This window comes from Furipterus horrens, unplaced genomic scaffold, assembly GCF_987537825.1.
Source record: "Furipterus horrens unplaced genomic scaffold, mFurHor1.1.pri manual_scaffold_6, whole genome shotgun sequence".
Classification (NCBI taxonomy): domain Eukaryota; kingdom Metazoa; phylum Chordata; class Mammalia; order Chiroptera; family Furipteridae; genus Furipterus; species Furipterus horrens.
Window position 1 is genome coordinate 51700254 of NW_028327176.1, and position 16079 is coordinate 51716332.

The 16079-nt window shown below is 48.1% G+C and overlaps 1 protein-coding gene across 1 annotated transcript in view; it reads right to left on the reverse strand.

Annotated features, from left to right (window-relative positions):
- Nucleotides 1-739: 739 nt before the first annotated feature.
- ADD2 (adducin 2) overlaps nt 740-16079 on the reverse strand; it is a 53511-nt gene continuing 38171 nt past the window's right edge. The window contains exons 14-16 of the mRNA XM_090281491.1: nt 14081-14228; nt 12693-12818; nt 740-6045 (exon numbers count right to left, since the gene is read on the reverse strand). Of these exons, the coding sequence (XP_090137617.1) occupies nt 5738-6045; nt 12693-12818; nt 14081-14228 (582 nt within the window). The 3' untranslated portion in view covers nt 740-5737. The remainder of the gene's footprint in view (nt 6046-12692; nt 12819-14080; nt 14229-16079) is intronic.

Here is a 16079-nt window from a genome sequence, read left to right on the forward strand (position 1 = left end):
AGGGAGACGCTTGTCAGACACAGACATGTCACTGAAACCATCCACAGCTTGAGAGAACACCACACTCTCTGTCTAGCCCCTGGCACCCAGCCAGGCCAGCCCAAGCCTTCACCAGTCCTTCTCCTGGGGAAGGACGCCCCGCAGGACTTAGCAGGTATAGCACAGATTGCAGGAATTTAAAGGTGGAGCTGACCACTGAGATCAAACAATCACTCACCACGCAGGCCCAAGAAGAATGAGGTGGAGTTGAAATGTATGGGTGGGGTCCCCAAAGTATATTTCCATTGTGTAAGGGCTTTGATGTATTTAAATGTGGCCCCTCTGTCCTTGGTCCAACTGCAGTCCTTCTTCTGGGTCACTTTGAAAGAGAAGATCCAGCCTTTGAGCTTCTAAAAGTTATACAAGGTAATGTGCTGGAGGGGAGAAGAGTTTAGGGTTCTTCTATTGTTACTTGCCCCACACCACCGCCACCTAAACCCTCACACTTGCTTTACATGACTTAGAGCTAGGGGACTTGCTCATGACAGCTGGCCTCGTCCTGCTGCGTGGGAAACGGATGCAACAAGGAGCAGAGGAGCAAAGCCAGAGGGACATTCTCACCCTGAGGCTCCGGCTACACCAGAGTCCCTCCATGTATCAATAACAGTGACCATTTCTCCTTCATCTTCTAGCCCCAGTTTCTCAAAGCCATGACCCAACTTTTAGGGACATCTTGAAGGAAAACGGCACCAAACATCAATTTGACAAAACCTAGTATAATACCACCCAAGTGTGAATCAATGCAAACCATTACTTCCATGTATTTAAGAGCACCTCCAACCAGGGGTTCTTTCTAATTGTTCCTAAAAAGAGAAGCCTGTCTAGATAAAAATGATGAAAAGAGCTTTCTCCACTGAAGAGTCCTCATCTGACCTCCCATGTTGATTCCTGGGTGAGGGTGGCTTCTCGCTGTGAGAGTCTCAAGAGGGTTGGGTGTGCCTTGGTGATAGGGCTCTATGTGTGTGCCCATCCAAGTGGACACAGGTTGGTTAGACAGGGCATTTGGAAATAATCACTCTACTCTGTATGCTTTTCGTATTGTGGCACGAGGGGACCTCTGCAGATAAATAACCAATGAGCATATTTCATTAGTGTCAGCTGAAGGCCTCTGACTCCTCCTATTACATTATCTCTTTCGGAATAGATGTGGGGCACTGGCAGTAAGATATCCCATTAGATTTTGAGTTGTGAGGTGCCTTGTCCTTTCTTCTCAGACTCTTTGAGTTTTATTGTCTCAGACAGTTTGCTTGGGCTCAAGCAATGAGAGCTGTCAGACCTATTTCCTCTATATTCAAGGTCAACTGCATCTGTGCCAGCCATCTCAAGGGCTTCTGATGAACCCGCATGAAAGATGAGTAAGCACTATGTGCTTTCTCGCCTGTTCAACAGTCAGAATTTGAATACTCTCAGCCTGGAACTAGAACATAAACTTCACACTTATGCAAAAGATGGCAGACGGGCCAATGGTGGGCTATGTCCATCTACCCCTATGTGCCCCTATGTGAAAAAAATCCACACTTCTTCTTAATCTTTCAGACCTTCAGAAGTGAACTGTGCCCTTGGCAAATGGTTCTTTCGAATCCATGCAGTCAGAGAAGTGGCTTGTAGCAGTTCTCCCCATGCTGACTAAAGCAGAAGCCCTCTGTTATGACTCTGATGAACGACATCTGCGTGACTGTGTGGCCACATTCAGAAATGAGTGACACAATACTAGACACAGGGAACAGGATTCAAGGTTTGGTATATATGTAAGTCAGTGGTATAAGAGCAATGCTTTGCAGTGGGATTCATCCCAACATACCCAGTCCTTGAAAAAGAACTTGGCTGCCTGCAGAGGAAGAACCCCATTTTGTTACAGGGGTGTCGAGGAAGATTATTCTTATCTGTGTATAACCTGGACGAAGTAGGTCAGGTCCCTGGGTCACCTGAAAGCCAGGAGGCTCTTAGGGAGCCCAGATCTGGGCTGGAGGTTGTATCTTGCCAGCACTTTTTACAGAGTTTGAGGAAAGGTCACACAGTGTGGATGTTCCCCCACACCACTGCTGGGGGCCGGCCACCAGTGCACGGAGCCACGAGACTCCGCTTACCTCTCTGTAATCATCTCTCCCACCCCCTCCCACTCCTGCCCATCTTCCCATGGAAAGAGCCCCAGAAACCTCTCCTCTCTTCAGCTCAGCTGGCCACAGCGCAGCAGCCTGGTTCCATTTTCTCATTCTTTTTCTGTAGCATATCCAAGCTCAGAATGAACAATTGCCTACCAATTCTGAGTTTCTCATATACACATTTTCTCCAGCCAGATACTGGCCCAAGTTTTCAGCCAGCTTTTAACCAGTGCCAAAAGCAATGTCCCTTCCTGTCACCCTAACAGTCTATGGTTATGTTTGGACTGTACACCTGCTGCAGCAGTATCGCATGCATGGCCTCAAGTCTGGAGCTGAGCATGCCATATCCAATATGTGCAAGGGGAGAACAACTATGCATGCCAACAGAGAACTGGAAACTGTGCTAAGCCCTAGCTCTTTGAGTATTTCTGTCTTTTTGTTGAAAATCTCTCTTAAAATGCCTTATCCAAATAATTTGATGGAAATGAATCCTGTGCTGGAAGTTCACTTTTTGCTATAAGGGAAAATGTAGTGTAAGGCAGGTCACCGAACATGGTTTAGAATGGACATTTCAGAAAGGCCTCATTATGAGGACATCTTCTATGCTTCCAGCCCACTCCTTTGAGTCCATTCTCCACTCAGCCACCAAAGGTTTCCTAAAATCCAGGGCTGATCATGACTCTATGCTGAGAAGTCCTCAGTGGCTCCAAACCCCTTACATGATAGAGTCTAGTTCCTCCATACTTTCTACAAGTTTCTTTATGATCCAGCCCTGCCCACCACCTGTGAAATGAACCACCGCCCCCTCGCCCCCAACCAAACTGAACACCTTAGGCTCGGGCTGTACTGAATTGCTCAGTGCACAAATCATGGAGTTGCACACTTCTGTGCCTTTGCACATGCTCTTCCCGCATCACGGAATGTCCTGCCAAACCTTGTCCTCATGGAAAATTTCCTCTTTGTTTTGAAAATCTAACTCAACCATCACTCCTTTCAAGAAGATTTCTCTGGCCCAGAAGGTAGTAAATCATTGCTTCCTAATGCCGCCTCTGTACCCTTGTCTGTTTGTAACTTGTCTATGTGCCTCCTTTACTTATGAGCTTCCTGTGGGAAGAGACTAAGTCCTGCCCTCAGGCCTGGCCCATGCTCCAATTTCAGATGGTTTTCTTGAACGTTACAAGGAATAAACAAAGGGATAAATATGAGGTGGCCCCATTGCATGCACTCCAAAGGCAATGCTTAAATTCCAGCAACCTCTGGCATATTCATCTAATGAGGCTTCACTGCTGTAAAGAAAATAAAGAGAATCTGTTGAATGCAGAGTCAATCAACATATCTCTGAGCTACAACCACTCAAACACAAAAAACTGCATCAGTGGACAGTTCCATTTCACCCTTTTCTTAACATTGCTTGCCACTGATCATTCTAGTCACAATGATTATTTTCTTTTAATGTCAGCATAATACCTGGCATTTAGAGGGGCATAACAAATATTGTGAAGGGAATGAATGAATGAGTGAATGAATGAATGTCAAATCTACTTTTTTAAAGAAGGCATCAAAGGATTGACTTTTAAAGGCATTTCCTACATCACAGATTTTTATGGGGCATCAGTGTCCATAATCATTGGGTTGTCCATCACAAGACCCAATCAGAAAGTAGAATGGGAGAGGGGTGTATGAGGGTGGGGGTAGGGGAGAACTGCTGGGGTAGCAGTTGGGAATCTGCACTAGAGAGACATAGCACTGGCTTCCTTCCTTCTCAAAAAATAGTGCAACTATGGGATGGTGTTTCCTGCCCCAACCAGAAGGCCCTTGTACCTCCTTTGGCAGAGGTCCACATGGGCCTGACCATGGCCCATGTTAACCAGGAACTTAACATGCACTGGTGAGGGAGAACACAGGTAATATCCCATCTTCGTTTCAAGTACTGACACGATACAGTGGAGACGCGAATACAGGTCCTGGACTAAAACCAATGCCCTTGGGGATTAAAGATTTCTGATCACCATAGCTGTTAAGTGCAAAGGCTCTGGACTCAGGCTGACTTGGCAGGAAAGCCAGGCTCTGGATCTTTCTAGCCAAGTCATCTGGAACAAATCAATTATCCTTTGGGGGGTGCAGTTCCCTTACCCACAAAATGGGACTAATCTTATGCACATTACAGGATTACCGTGAGGGTTAAAGGATGTAATGTCTATAAAGCCTACACAGTGTCTACATATATAGTAAGTGCTCAAACATGGAAAACTATGATTAAGAACTTTCAAAAATACTTTTACAATAATCAGGACAAAAAGAGAAAATATCCTTTGAAGACACTGTGCTTTAAAGAGAATGGATTGTCTATTTTTTTAGAAGCCAACAATGCTCATTAATTAATATCCCATGGAGAATATGGAAAGATAGTGTTGGCATTTAAAACAATAACTGTGGCTCTTATCAGGCCCCAGGATGGACAGATAGTGACAGAGCTGGGAACACACAAGCATTTCTCTGATAAATCCTGAAAGGTTCATCTCATTCTCCTCTGCTGGACCCAGAGTGACTGAGTTGGAACCGAAAGGAGCCAAGGTCAAGGGGCCAAGGGTAAGATGCCAGTTCTAGTCTATCATCCAGTGCTCTTGGGTTCAAGGGAATGTCAGGGGATACCTCCCTGCTGGACAGGAGTGAGTTGGGTAGAGCTCCACGTGTCATGCAAAGCTAGAAAGGCAGAGCATTTCCCGTGTTGTTTTGATCATCCTCATATAACCCAAAGCCAACAGAGGACCAAAATTTCCCAAAATTTCTGCCCTGAGCATGAGACAACTGTTTTCTAAGCTAAATTTCATTTTACTTTTGAAGCTCCTGAGATGCACAATTTTCACAGGTCAAGCCCCTGGTGCTTTATATTGGTTCAATTATCTCCCACTCTGTGGCTGACTTGGCTTGCCCAATGTCTGCCAACTCGTACAGCTTTTCCAACCATAATTCAGGAGGTTCCATGAAGAAAGCTTGGGGTTCATGGTTGGGGAAGCACAAGCTAAGCCATTAGCTTTGGGGAACAAAGATTAACTTCTGGTGGCGGGGACAGGTCAATTTGTCTGGTTACTGGCAGCAGCAATGCAGGGACCCTATGAAAAAGAGAAGAGAGATTTCTAAACATACTGATAGCTCCATCAGCAGGAGACTGGGTTCCCGTGAGGAAAAGGACCTTGTTCAGGGGAAGCCTCGACCTGATTTAGTCTGAGCCAGTGAGAGCTTGTGGCCCACTCTGGCCCTCTTGTCCAGGGCTCAGCTCAGTGGGCAGTACCCTCACAAAGGCAGCCCACAACTAGGCAGTGTTGTGTAGTGGAAAGAGCACTGGACTGGTAGCCAGAAGACCTGAATTCTAGTGCAGACTTTGCCCCTAACTAGCTGTGTGACCTTAGGAAAGTCATCTGATTTCTCTGGGACAATTGCAGATGGGGGGTTGGTCGGGCGATCTCTCTGTTCCCCATCAGAGTATGGTCCAGGGTCCTACTCTATCCCTCCTTGGCCCTGTGCTTCCAGGGATGGAGATGGGAGAAGGGAAGCTGGGAGAGAGGATGCAGATGGGAGCCCCAGGGTGCTAAGAATCAGGACTCCACTTTCTCCTTCTTTTTGCTCTTTTTCAGGAAGGATGGGGTTCGGAATTTCTTTTTTTTCTTTGAGGGAGATTTGGAAGGTGAGCCCTCTGGGGACATGGGGCCGCTGGTGACCGACTCGGTTTTGTCCTTAGAAGTGTCAACATCTGTGTCAGCATTGGTGGTCATCTGGCTCAAGCCTTTGCTGAGAATTTCCTCCGCGGTCTGCTCATCCTCCCTCCCGTTGACCGCCACCCCTTCTGGCTGCGTTGTTTCAGGCTCCGTGGTGGCTTTGCTTGTTTCTATCTTCTTAGCACCTTCTGGAAAAAGATTTTAAAAATGTGACCCATAAGATGTCATTCAGGTGAGAGCTTCCACCTGGGGTTACCAGAACCTTTTCTAGTCAATTCTACAAAGTAAGTCTAGAGCAGTGGGAGAGAAAGCAGGCTGATGTTGTAGAAGCTGAGAGTAGGCAGGGCCCTCATCCAAACCTGCACCCCTTCCACATGGCTGACCCTGGAAACAAGCCCTGGGTGGGTCAATGACTCTGGCCTCTTGTCTACAAATGCCAACAGGTAATGGTGTCCAAACATGGCTGGAGGCCCAGCTGGGGTCCAGCTAGGAACATTTCTAGGCACAGAACAAGGAAATAGAGGAGGACAGAGGCTGTAGGAGGATGGGCAGGCCAGAGAGCAGTGTCATGTACAACTCAGTGGAGGCATCTAAGAATTGTAACTGGCTCAGTTTCACCAGTAAATGCGTGAAATTTACATGTTTTCATACCCATTTCATTTCCTACACCAGTGAGGAACTTTCAGGAGAATGGAGGGTTAGCTTCTCTGTAGGCAGAGGGGAAGGCAGAAGGAGGTGGAATTCCTGAGTGATGTGAACCCTATGTTTCTAAGATATGAGGATTAACCCAAAGGGGAAGCTGCCTTGGCCCATTCTAGCAGCCACTGCCCCACTCCACACCCCAGGACTTTATCCTGCCTGGGGGGAACCTGTTAAGATTGGCACCATCAACAAGGCCAGAACTGCTCAGACTCCAGAAACAAAACCCTCCTGTGACCCTTCTTCCCCCTCCCACTCTCACTCCAGCCTGCTTCCACGTAAGCTTTGAAATGCCTGAATGGGGAGGGAGGAGGGAAAAATGACAAAACCACAGGCTCTGAAAAGTAGAAAGGAATGCAAAGGTCATCTAGCTCAGCTCCTCCCCATTTTACAGCTATGCAAACTGAGTAAACAGTAAGAGGAGGAGACATCAGTATCCTGGCATCCAGTTCAGTGTCCTTTTCAGGATGGGAAACTTTGAAGTGTGTGAGAGTGTGAGAGTTTGGGTGTGTGTGTGTGGGGGGGGGGGGGGGTTAGTGTGAGAAGCAGCCCATCCCAGAAGGAGCCCTGGCACGTTCTGCTGTGCAAGAATGTATTGGGGGACATGTAAGGCTGGTATCACAGAAACAGTGAGTGAGGATGGGCTTTAGGAAAAGGCTGGGGGTTTTGACCGGAGTAAAGACTAAGGAAATGTATGATTATGTGGAAGATGGAACAGAGAGGGATAAATCTGGGGACAGTTAGAATGAACTGGTTTAATTATCTGGACAAGGTCTTGTAACTTCTGAAATTGGCCGGGTGAGTCAAAATTCCCTGCCTGGTGACTTCTGAGGACTGCCTGTCTCTTAGTACCAAAGACCTTGACCATCAGCTCCCATTCCTACTGTCCAGCCCATGTTCTGTCATCATCTGAAAATCAAGTTCCCTAATGCTCTTGACTCTTATCACCCCTTCTCCCCCACTTCCATGTATCCCACAGCTCTTACCTGGCAGTACTCTTGAATGCAGTAAACCAGCAGACCCTGTCCACTCTCCTTACTTCACCTGCTCTTTGACCCCTTGACCCCTCCCTGTCACTCCAGCCTATTTCCCTCTGTCTGTAAGGCCCTTCTCTCTCCTCTGTGTCCCCAACCTTCAACCTATGCAATGAATCAGCATGAGTGTTACCTCTTCCTTCAAGTTTTTCCTGACCCCTCTCTACTCCCAAGTAGATTGATCACTCACTCCTTTCCACTCTCACTATATAAACTTCCATTGTAGACACTGTAAAACAACCACACTTCCTTGTGTATACCTATCGCTCCCCCAAAACTGAAATTAGGGCAAGACTGTGTCTAACTTATCTATGTAATAACTAGCGCATAGAAAGTACTCAAAAATGTGGAATCTGTGAATGGTCAAATGCAAGAGCAAACGAATAAATGTGAAAATGGTTTTGTTCTAACCAAGCCAACACCATCCCTCATACTCTCTCCTGCCTGTCCCAGCCTGAGCCTTCTCAGCTGATCTGGACCCAGCCATGGACAAAAACAGCAGCGCTGAGCGCTGGCCTATGTCTCTTGTACCTAGTCCCCTGTTCCCACTCATTCTCCTGGGCTCATGTCCTGACATGGCTCTGCAACCTCAGTTCAGGTTCTCACCACAGGCCACTCTTCTGGATGACCCATTAAGACATGTTCCTCAAGGGTGACCCTCTCAGATGATTTTGGCACTTGCCTTCTAGCTCCATGAACATAACTGTGGGTAAGAAGGGCTTTCTGTCCACGTGTCCTTTCCTGCGCTGGTGGGTGGGTATCCTCGCTCCAACAGTGCTCTTCATCCATGCCCTTCACCAATACCCACCTTACTGCCAGCCCCTTGTACAGCCTCAGCTTCTGGTCTGGGTATTGGTTTAGAAGAGTGGCACTCAAACTTCTTCTCACTATCCAGAAAATGAGGCCACACAAAATATATCCACCAGGATCTCAGCTCCCACACTATCAGTTGTGTGGGGGAGAAGCAGTAAATGAAAGTGGGGCTAGTAGAGGCACAGTGGGTCTTGGAGTTTCCAGGCTCCAAACGGAGGTCACCAGTCCCTCAGCTACAGGGGACAGAGACCGCTGGAGAGTTTGGATGGCCAAGAGAAGGGGTGATCAGTCATGGCTCTAGAAATAAGCACTTATTGAGCTCCTGGAAAGCATCAAGGACCAGACCTGAGAGCCTAGATCCCTCCTCTGTTAACATCTCAAGAGAGTTAAGGCCAGAACTACATGGAGCTCTCAACTGGTCACTGGCGAACTGGAGACCAGGCTGAGAAAAGCCCTGGGAGCCAGGGGCAGATGGAAGCTTGTCTTCAAGCATCTCCTAAGAACAACCACTGGCTTTCTCTCCCAGTGGGGCACTTGGAGCTCTGGGAGTAGGGCACAGATATGGGGGTGAAGCACAGCTCTGTCCAAGGATGGTGGGCAGGAAGCAGGGGGAGGGGGAATTCAGAAAGTGAGTAATTTGGAGCAAAACTAAATTTGGCAGCCAGGCTTAAAATCCAGACCACTGTGATTGGGGAAACAAAGGGCTGAAAGTCTTGCAGAGGAAGGAGGAGGAAGGAAGGTGCTTCTACAGGGAGGTTGTCAGCTTGTTTGGACATTCCATCTCTCAGACTTGATTTCTCACCATACCTCAGCTTCCAACTACTCGTTGTCCCTCCATCTTCTGGTTCTTCTTCCAGGGTGTTCAATCCCCCAGCTTCCTAGCCACCACTCTACTCCTGTCTGCTAGTCCAAGTATACGTCAACCCAAAGTCTGGCTCAAGACTCCCTCAACATTTAACAATGATCTTGCCCTCCTCTAACCCTACTGCCAATATATTCATTTTACACTTGCATGTGTTACTTATCTTTTTTTAAAGAGCCCACACTTGGCTGTGGTCCTCTCCCCCCTGCCACTGCCGCCCCCCCCACCCCTGCCACCACACACATGCTGAATCTGGGCTGACCCTGTGGCTCACAGTAACCAACAGAATGCAGAGAAAGTGCCACTGAGACAGCCTCAGGCCAAAGACTTAAAAAAGCCTAGCAGCTTCTGCTTTATAATTTGGGGACTCCTAAGCCATCAGGTATAAATTCCAACTACCTCGATGGAGACACACATGGAGAAGCTGTACAACCACATGGAGAGAGACAGAGACAGAGAGAGACACCATCCCAGGGTTCTGGCTGAGCCTAGCCTTCCAGCTGCCCCAGCGAGCACTTGACATGTGAGTGCACCATCTTGGAAGCTCCAGTTGAGTCAAGCTCCCAGATGACAACAGCCCCAGCTGACATCAGTGGAGCAAAAGAACCGTCCTGCTGAGCCCAGCCATTCCACAGCAGAACTAATTGCCATAAAACCAGTTCTTATTATGCACCAAGATTTAATAATTATCTGTTGCTACATAACAAACAATCCCAAAACGGAGTGGCTTAAAACAACAAGTGACATATTCTCTCTCACAATCCGGAGAACATAGTATACAATGAGAATCCACTGATCTAAGCCAATTATAAGGTCCTCTTATATTCATTAGTTCACTTTATCCTGGTACCAATGCTGTGAGTTAGAAAGGGCAAGTTTTGTGTTGTTCCTCCATTCTGCAGTGTTCTGAAGTGACTTGGTTGGGATGGCTAAATTAGTAAGTGGCAGAGCTGACCATATGATGTTAAATGCAGGGCTATTTGTAGGCCTAGCTGGTGCTCCTGAGAGGTCACTGGAGGACACAGTCAGCAGAGGCAGGGGCAGGGGCAGGGAAGAGAAGGTGATGATAACAAATGGCCAGATGTAAAGGAAGAGGATTAAAGGCTCTCATTCAGAGAGGCTGATGGGGGTAGGAGGAAGGGAGACAGACAAGGAGAGACACTGAGGTGACTCAGCACAAGAGGACCTATAAGCATGGTGACGCACGATGAAAAAGCCATCCTTGATCTGATGGGTGAGCTAAATGTGAACCTGAAGATGCTGCTTTCAGGGTCAGCCAGCCCTGTCTGCCCAGAGGACTGGGCAAGCCATTGGTCAGCTGGGCAGGGCCACTGACACCACACAGGTCACATCATGTGGGATATGCTCCAAGGAGGCCCACACTTCCCAGCTCTGTCTGAATTATAGGAAGTGTCTTCAGGGGAAACCTTCAGTTTTCTAACAGCTCAGCTTTGCTGTGCTCTCCACAGGGGCACCTAGGGTACAGGAGAGAAGCAGAAATCCTGCTGCAGGGGGGAAAATGTCAGGTGGTGGGTAAGCATTTGTCCTGCCCATCACACAGCCCTCCTCCTGCCCTCTGTCCTGTGTCCTGCTGAGCAGCAGAGGTCACCACAAGGGGCTCCCGGGAGCTAAAATGAAATTGCCAGCCCTTGCCCCACTCCTAGCATGAGCCTCCTCTCTGGTCTGGATGTCTTTTGCTCAGTAGGCACGCATGCCCTGAGGGATGCTGAAGACAGCAGTCAAGCCATGGGCTCTATGCTTCCCTATGAGGTAGTTGGTCCCTAGAAGAGGTCATGGGCTCCTTAGAGGTGTCCATGCCTTAGGAAAGGGATGGAGATGTGCTTCAGATGGCCACAAGCACTCTACCGCAGGGAGTGCCCAGCAGCTGTGGGGGCTCATTTCTTCTGGGTGGCACACTCTGCATGGGTATCGGTGTGCATTGGTGCATAGGCATGTCCTATGTTTGTCTAGCCTTCAGGGAAGTCTGGTCCATGTATAGAACATATGAAATTGGTCATGAATTTTACAGCCAGGAACCCTCCCAAAGGCAGGGTTGTGAGTTGCAAAAGAAAAAAAAATGAGGAGAAATAGATTTCTTTTGAAAAAGTCTTCCCTCCCCCATTGCCAGTGTTGGAGTGAGTTAGTAAACAGCCTCTCTATACTTACTACAGAGACAAGTATTCAGAATCGGAGGGAACTCCTTTGATGAAGGCACAAATGGGAAAAGAAAGGAAGACAAGGTGGAGACAGGTTGACAACACCACGATGAGACACAATGAACACAGTAGTGGGGCGTCTGCTTGGGCTCTGGCCTCAAGCAAGATGGGTTTCCTCTGGCAACACTGGACCTGCACGCGAGTCAGCAATTTGCCTATAGAGGGCACAAAGGGATTGGGTTGATTCTGGCAGCTTCTACCAGTGTGGCTATTCTTGCCAGGAAGGAAAAGAGTCCAACAGGCCACCAAGCTGCAGCTCCCTGTGTGGAGGTACAGAAGCCCTCTGTCAGGAGGGCTCTGGGGGTCCAGGGAAGAGTGTTCATGCCCAGGAGTGATTCCGGGAGCTCATCAAAGACACTTTTATGATTTAGATGGTATGGACTGTAATACTATTATTATCCATCATATTTGTTATTAATCATAACCATAATTAATCTTACATTTAAATCATACTTCTACTCTTTCAAAGTATTTTTCACCTGCAACTTCCTTTATACATATAAGAGCCTTGAAAGAGGAAAATAGTAGCCCCATTTGACAGACAAGGAGATTGAGGCACGAGATTATCTGATTTTCTAAAATTAGCAGTTGAATTATTATTAGTTAGCAGTTGAGTTGGACCTAGAACTCAGTTCTCTAAACTAGTAGCTAGTAAAGTGGTTCTTGACCTGGGCTACACAGTAGATTCACCTGGGAAGATCTTAAAACTCCAGGCTTCATTCCCACTCTTGTGATTCCCAAGTGTGGTCAAGGCTGACAATGACCTCATTAGCCTCACCTGAGAACTCATTGGAAATGCAGAGTCTCATGTCCCACCCCAGACTTGCTGCACCAGCATCTTCATTTTAACAAGATCCCTAGGTGATCCCTGGGCACATGGAGGTTTGATCCCTGGGCTGGTGCATCTGGAAAGCCCATCAGCCAACCCAGTCTGAGTTAGAAGTGAGAAGGCTGAGTCAATTGTAAATTTATTCAACATCACTTAAACTATAAGGTGTATGGTCACAGCTTGTGAATTAAACAAGCTTAAGCTGGTAACTTCCATTTCAGATTCCCTAGAAATGGCAGAGGGGGAAGCTTTTCAGGTAAGGGGCAACACCTGTTGAAAGGCAGGTACCTATAGTGTGCATACCTGCTCTGCCTTCCACACAGACCCCTTTCTCAGCCTGTGGATGCCTCTCCCTCCCTCCTGGTTTCTCAGCTCAACTCACCATCTAAAGACTTGGAGGGAGAGACCACAGGGCTCTTTGCCTCCGACTTCACTGGACTCTGTGCAGGAGAAGCAGGTGCTGACTTCACAGGTGAGCCAGGCTCCTCTGCAGTGGTTTCTTTCTCTCCTGAAAATACAGAAAACCACCTCAGGATAAAAGTCAAGCAGAGGAGAGATGGAGAGAGAGAGAGAAAGAGAGCATTAAAAAAATAGCTTTCTTTTACTTGCTCCTCATTTCTCCAGGTTGGAGGTAGCTGTTCCCCTAAGCTTTTGTTATTTCTGCTACACCCTGGGGAGGCCAATGGGAGGAGTGTGAGTCATGTTCTGTTTCCTCCATCAAAGCACACCCACCATGGAATATGTTACCCCCGACACAGACAGCAAGACTGCAGGAGTGTTACCTCCCACGATTTGGTGGCATGTAGCTCATTGTTATTGATCTAATTCACATGTTCAGTGCAAACAATGCCTAGGGATAAAAGGCACCATATTTTTCAACCTACCTTTTCAATTGGCACATCAGAACTCTGAGCAAGCCAGCACAGTTTTCCAGTGCCTGCTTGGCTCGCGGGAAGGTGTCTGACTCTGGGAGGGGAGGGGGCAGTGGAGGAACGCCCGGCACTCGGGGAACGAAAACCTAGCCTGGTGGACAAAGCCAAGAGTTGAGTTCTGGGTCTTAGACCTCGAGTGCTCCTGAAGCAAAGAGAAGGGACAGCTCAATTCTGGGGCTTAGGGAGAGACAGAGTGAGCTTATTAGCAGAAGTGGGGTTTGAGATGGAGCCTGAAGTGTAGATAACTTGGGATCAAGTTGAGGGAAGCCATGCCAGGAAGGGAGAAGGGCATGAGCAAGGGCACACGAACAATCTTGAGTATGAATATCTGTCTGGGAGTCAACAGGGAACAATGGGCTTAACTAAAGGAGGGGTGAGAAGAAGACATAAAGAAGTCAGCTAGCAGAGAGCTTTGCCTAAAAAGTTTATGCCAGATCTGAAAGAAAATAATTGCCACTATTATAATGACCTATTATAGCTAACATTTATCTGGTATTTTACTGGCCTACACCATATTTACAGGCACTGTTCTAAGCTCACTACAAGGATTAACTCTTTATATCCCACTGAGAAGGTTGGATGAAGTCCTGAAGACACCATGTAACAACAAGGCTCATTATTGTGATTAATATAGTATTATGCTAATAAGAATATTATTTGGTCAAATTGAGGATATCACAAGAAGCAAGTGAGGACTAAAAATGAAAGCAGAGGCTAGACTGAGCCCTGAGGGCCCTGCCGGGGGAGGCATGGGTTCCAGGGCTGTCGGTAGCCCTGCTTGGTGTCTGGGCTTCCCTTCCCTCCACCCTGGAAGATCCCAAAGCACTGGGTTCTTTACCTTCCAGTTCTAGTTTCTTCCTCTCCACCTCTTTCTTGTATTCCTCTAGCTCTTGGTCAGTGAGTTGGCTGAAGGGGTTGGGCACTGTCTCCTCTGTCTCGTCTTTGGTGTCTGCGTCGCCCTTGGCCATCAGCTGGCTCTCTGTAGACTGAAAGTTAACCACAGAGTGTGTGTTGCTCTCTGAACGCTGGGGTGGGGGCCCAGGCCCGAGCTTCCTTTCAGACTCATGTGGCTGCCTGTGGTCTTGCTAGGGACAGCATGACATGCAGCACCTTGGAAACAGCACAGGGCCTCAGAGTAGGGCTTCTTCATTCCTCCCCACATCTACCTCACCCCCAGCAATTATTCCCAGATTCTTTGCAACTGCCTAGATGAATGCAGGGGACCCACCCTCTGCCCCGCAAATAAAATCAAAGGATGCTCCCAAGCAGAAGGAAGACACAGCTTTATTGCAATCCTTCCTATAGACTCTTGTAAGCCATCGCTATGCAAATACAATCAGCGGCCCAAGTCAGTCAGTCCAAATCCAGCAAGCAAAGGGTTGGCTTAACCAGCTTCGTGCCAGCTGTTCCCCACCATGCCCCACCCTGACCCCCAAAGCAGCACAAGCTATAGCACACAGCAGTAAAACACACAGCGGCTTCAGCATTCTCAGTTCCAACTGTTAGTCCTGTTTTGCACACAGTCATAAAATTACAAGGGGACCAGGGTCCTGAATCTTGGATCTTCAACTGTCTGTACTCAGGTCTGTGGGGACATTGGCAAAATCACAGTTTCACCGCTTCTGTGGAGCCCCTTGCTCTGGGGAGCTCACTAGCTGGGTACACTTGGGTAGCTCCAGACAGGGACTAAAGTTCAGACTCCACAGTCCTTTTTCCTAATCCAGCATCCTCACCTTGACCTTTGTAAATGCAGTGCTCTGAAGCTGAGGAGCCAAAGAAAGCAAAGCCCAGGCAGGTGAGCCCTGGGCAGCGGGCCTGCATTGCAAACTCCAGGCCAACTCTCCCATGGGCGCCTTCCAAAAGAGGGCAGCACTGGGCCTATCTTAAGGAATCACAGGGTTCAAAAGAGAGGCCAAGGCCAGGATTCCAAGAAGAGGGACTCCAAGGAGAACATTTAATATAAATGGCAAATGTTTTTAAACAATTTTGCTCACTGCCTTGAACTCCCCCATTCCCCCAGTATCATGCAGTATTTCTGTCCTCAACCCTGTGGCAAGTTTGGTGTTCCTCAAGTTGGCTGAGTTGAGGTGGGGATGGAGCTGGGTGTGATGATATAACCTTCACACGCCTCCTGCCAATGCACACCCACCTTGTGGGCTGCAGCCTGATCAGAAATCATGGCATCACTTCAGTTTGCTCAGCCAAGAGAACTGGTTCTTGTATCCCCCTTTCTTACAGCTAAGGAAGATGCCATGCCCACTGCTAGTTTGCAATAGGTAGCAATTATTTCCAGCATGAGCCAGAGCTCTGACCTTCCCCCTTTTTGCTAAGCACTAAACAAACACTGTCCTATCTCAAGCATGGAAACAACTACGTTACACTTTCTAACTCTATGTGGGTTTGTGTGGGCAACTCCCGGCCCCTATCATTGGTAGGAGCACCAGTCTTTATATGTATATACGCCTTCCCTCAGAGAGCACATGAGCATTGTCCCACAGCTATAATCTCATGATGCCATATCCACACAGACACCAGAAAAGCTCAGGGCAGGCAGGTCTGGAGCAGGTGGGAGCTGCCAGTCACATTTCTGTGGTCCCCACTTTGCAAGATACTAGCAGAGGGCAGAGTGGAGTTCCATGTGGGTAGCGTGGAAACCAACACCACTCCATGCAGGCTGGGCAGCTGCTGCCCGTCCCAGTGCCCACAGGGGGTGATTAGACACTGTCCCTGGTCCTCCCAGCATCTGTTTTGCAGCAAAGCACCAGCACCCAACATCATGGGGGAGGTGGGCATGAGGACTCAGGGGTTCTGCTGCCCAGCCCCGGACACTGAAGACC